Here is a 1975-nt window from a genome sequence, read left to right as displayed (position 1 = left end):
AGATGACCCTTGGGACCCTTCCAGGTCTATGTTTCTAGAATGGCTCTAGGCATAGCTGGAGTAGGTCCTCTCTCGGTGCCAAGAGGACAGATGTCTGGCTGCCCTTTGAGGTCTCACAACATCTCCAAGCTCAGGATCGTGTGCAAACGTTGCCAGGGCCAATGCTCCTGTTTTTCCTCAGTCCACGTCTTCACCTGCCCTCCCATTTCCCCCTCCACTAGACACTGGGTTGCCAGCTCTGGATTGGGAAATACCTGGAGATTGGAGGGGGGGGTGGAGCCTGAGGAGGGCAGGATTTGGGGAGGAGAAGGACTTCAATGGGGTACAATGCCTCGTCTAAAGCAACCCTTTTCTCCAGGGGAACTGATCTCTGTCACCTGGAGAAGGGTTGTAATAGTGGGGGATCTCCAGCCACCACCTGGAGGTTGGGAACCCTGCCCCACCTTGAGGCTGGCAACTAGGGTTGCCAGTTCTAGGTTGAGATTTTGGGAGTGGAGCCCAAGGAGGGCAGGGTTTGGGGAGGGGAGGGGCTTCAATGGGGCACAGTGCCACAGAGTCCCCCTTCCAAAGCGCCCCTTTTCTCCAAGGGAACTCTCCGTCGCCTGGAGATCAGCCGTAATAGCGGGAGATCTCCAGGCCCCACCTGGAGGCTGGAAACCCTCGCTAAAACAGCTGTTCTCAGCAGACTGGGATGAAGCCGGACTGGAGGCCGACCCGGGGCTTCCCTCTTCCAGCCGCGCGTCCGCCCCCGCCCGAAGCGAGTAGGGGCTCAATCACGGCGCGCTTCTTTCCCTCCCTCTCGGTCCGGCTCCGGCTCTTGCGGGGGGGGGGGGGGGGGCGGTGGGGGCGTGGCCGGGAGGACTCGTGGAGGTTGGCGGCTTGCGGGCTTCGTTTCTCCGCCGGCTCCGAGCCACCCAGCCAGCCAGCCAGCCAGCCAGTGGGAGGAGAGCATCGATCGCTTCCATAAAGCCAGGGGGCTGAGCCTGCCCGTGCCAGAAAGCAGGTGCTGCTGTCCCGGCCGGAGCGCGCCTCCCCAGTTCCGTGCGCCGCTCGCCGCTGCCTCTCGCTCCAGTCGCGCCCGCGGGGGCCGAAGGCGGCGGGTCGCCCGGGGAAGGGCATGTGGCAGACGCCTCCCCCCTGGCCCGCTGCTGCCCGCGCGTCTCGCCAGCCCTGAGAAGATGGAGCGGCGGCTGGCGCTGTGGCTGGGACTCCTGATGCTCCGCGGGGTGAGTGCCCGGGCGCTCCGGGAGCCGGCGGGAGAGGGGTGGGCGACGGGGGGCGAAATCGGAGGGTGTTGGCAGCGCTCCTCGCGGGACCAGCTGGGCATTGCTGGGTGCCTTTCTTCAGGGTGGTTGTGGGCAGTGTTCCCTCTAAGCTGAGTTAGTGTGAGCTAGCTCACAGTTTTTTAGCCTCCAGCTCATAAATTTTTGTCTCAGTGCTCAGGAAGGAGGGCTCCAGAGTAAACTAATGCACGCAGTAGCCAAATTGCTTGCTCACAACTTTAATGCCAGCAGCTCACAAAGTAGAATTTTTGCTCACAAGATTCCACAGCTTAGAGGGAACATTGGTTGTGGGAAGGATGTGGAGCCTCTGGGGGCTGGCACCGGGGGTGGGGCGGTTGTCCCTTCTCCGAGGGGACGGGGCCGCGGGTTGCTTTGCCACTTGGGGTGCTTGGTTCTTGAGGGAGGGAGGGTTTGGGGGGGCCAAGCGGTCTCCCCTCCCCAGGGCTCCCCAGGAGGGCGAAAGAACTTGCGTGCGCGGGTCCGGGAGAGAGGGGAAAGTCTTGGCTCGCGGGGCCAAGGAGCGACGGGGAGCGAGCGGTGGGTCGCCGCCGGAGCGCCAGCGGGCAGGAGGGCGCGCCCTGGCCCCACCTCGCCTCTGTTTCTGGGAATGCCCCCGAGCGGAGATCTCTCGATGAGCAGCCAGCCGTGCGGAGAAGAATCATGGGCGCGGGGGGGGGGGGCGCAGGGGGGGC

General features: G+C 64.2%; 1 protein-coding gene across 1 annotated transcript in view; it reads left to right on the top strand.

The window, feature by feature from the left end:
• Nucleotides 1–988: 988 nt before the first annotated feature.
• The window catches only part of NGFR (nerve growth factor receptor), a 93118-nt gene continuing 92131 nt past the window's right edge, over nucleotides 989–1975 (top strand). Inside the window, exon 1 of the mRNA XM_015409225.1 lies at nucleotides 989–1226. Coding sequence (XP_015264711.1) covers nucleotides 1179–1226 — 48 coding nt within the window. The 5' untranslated portion in view covers nucleotides 989–1178. The remainder of the gene's footprint in view (nucleotides 1227–1975) is intronic.

The sequence above is a fragment of the Gekko japonicus genome, unplaced genomic scaffold, assembly GCF_001447785.1.
Source record: "Gekko japonicus isolate JY-2015 unplaced genomic scaffold, Gekko_japonicus_V1.1 scaffold240, whole genome shotgun sequence".
Lineage (NCBI taxonomy): Eukaryota > Metazoa > Chordata > Lepidosauria > Squamata > Gekkonidae > Gekko > Gekko japonicus.
Note: the sequence above shows the minus strand (reverse complement) of the source record. Positions and strands in the feature narration are given on the sequence as shown.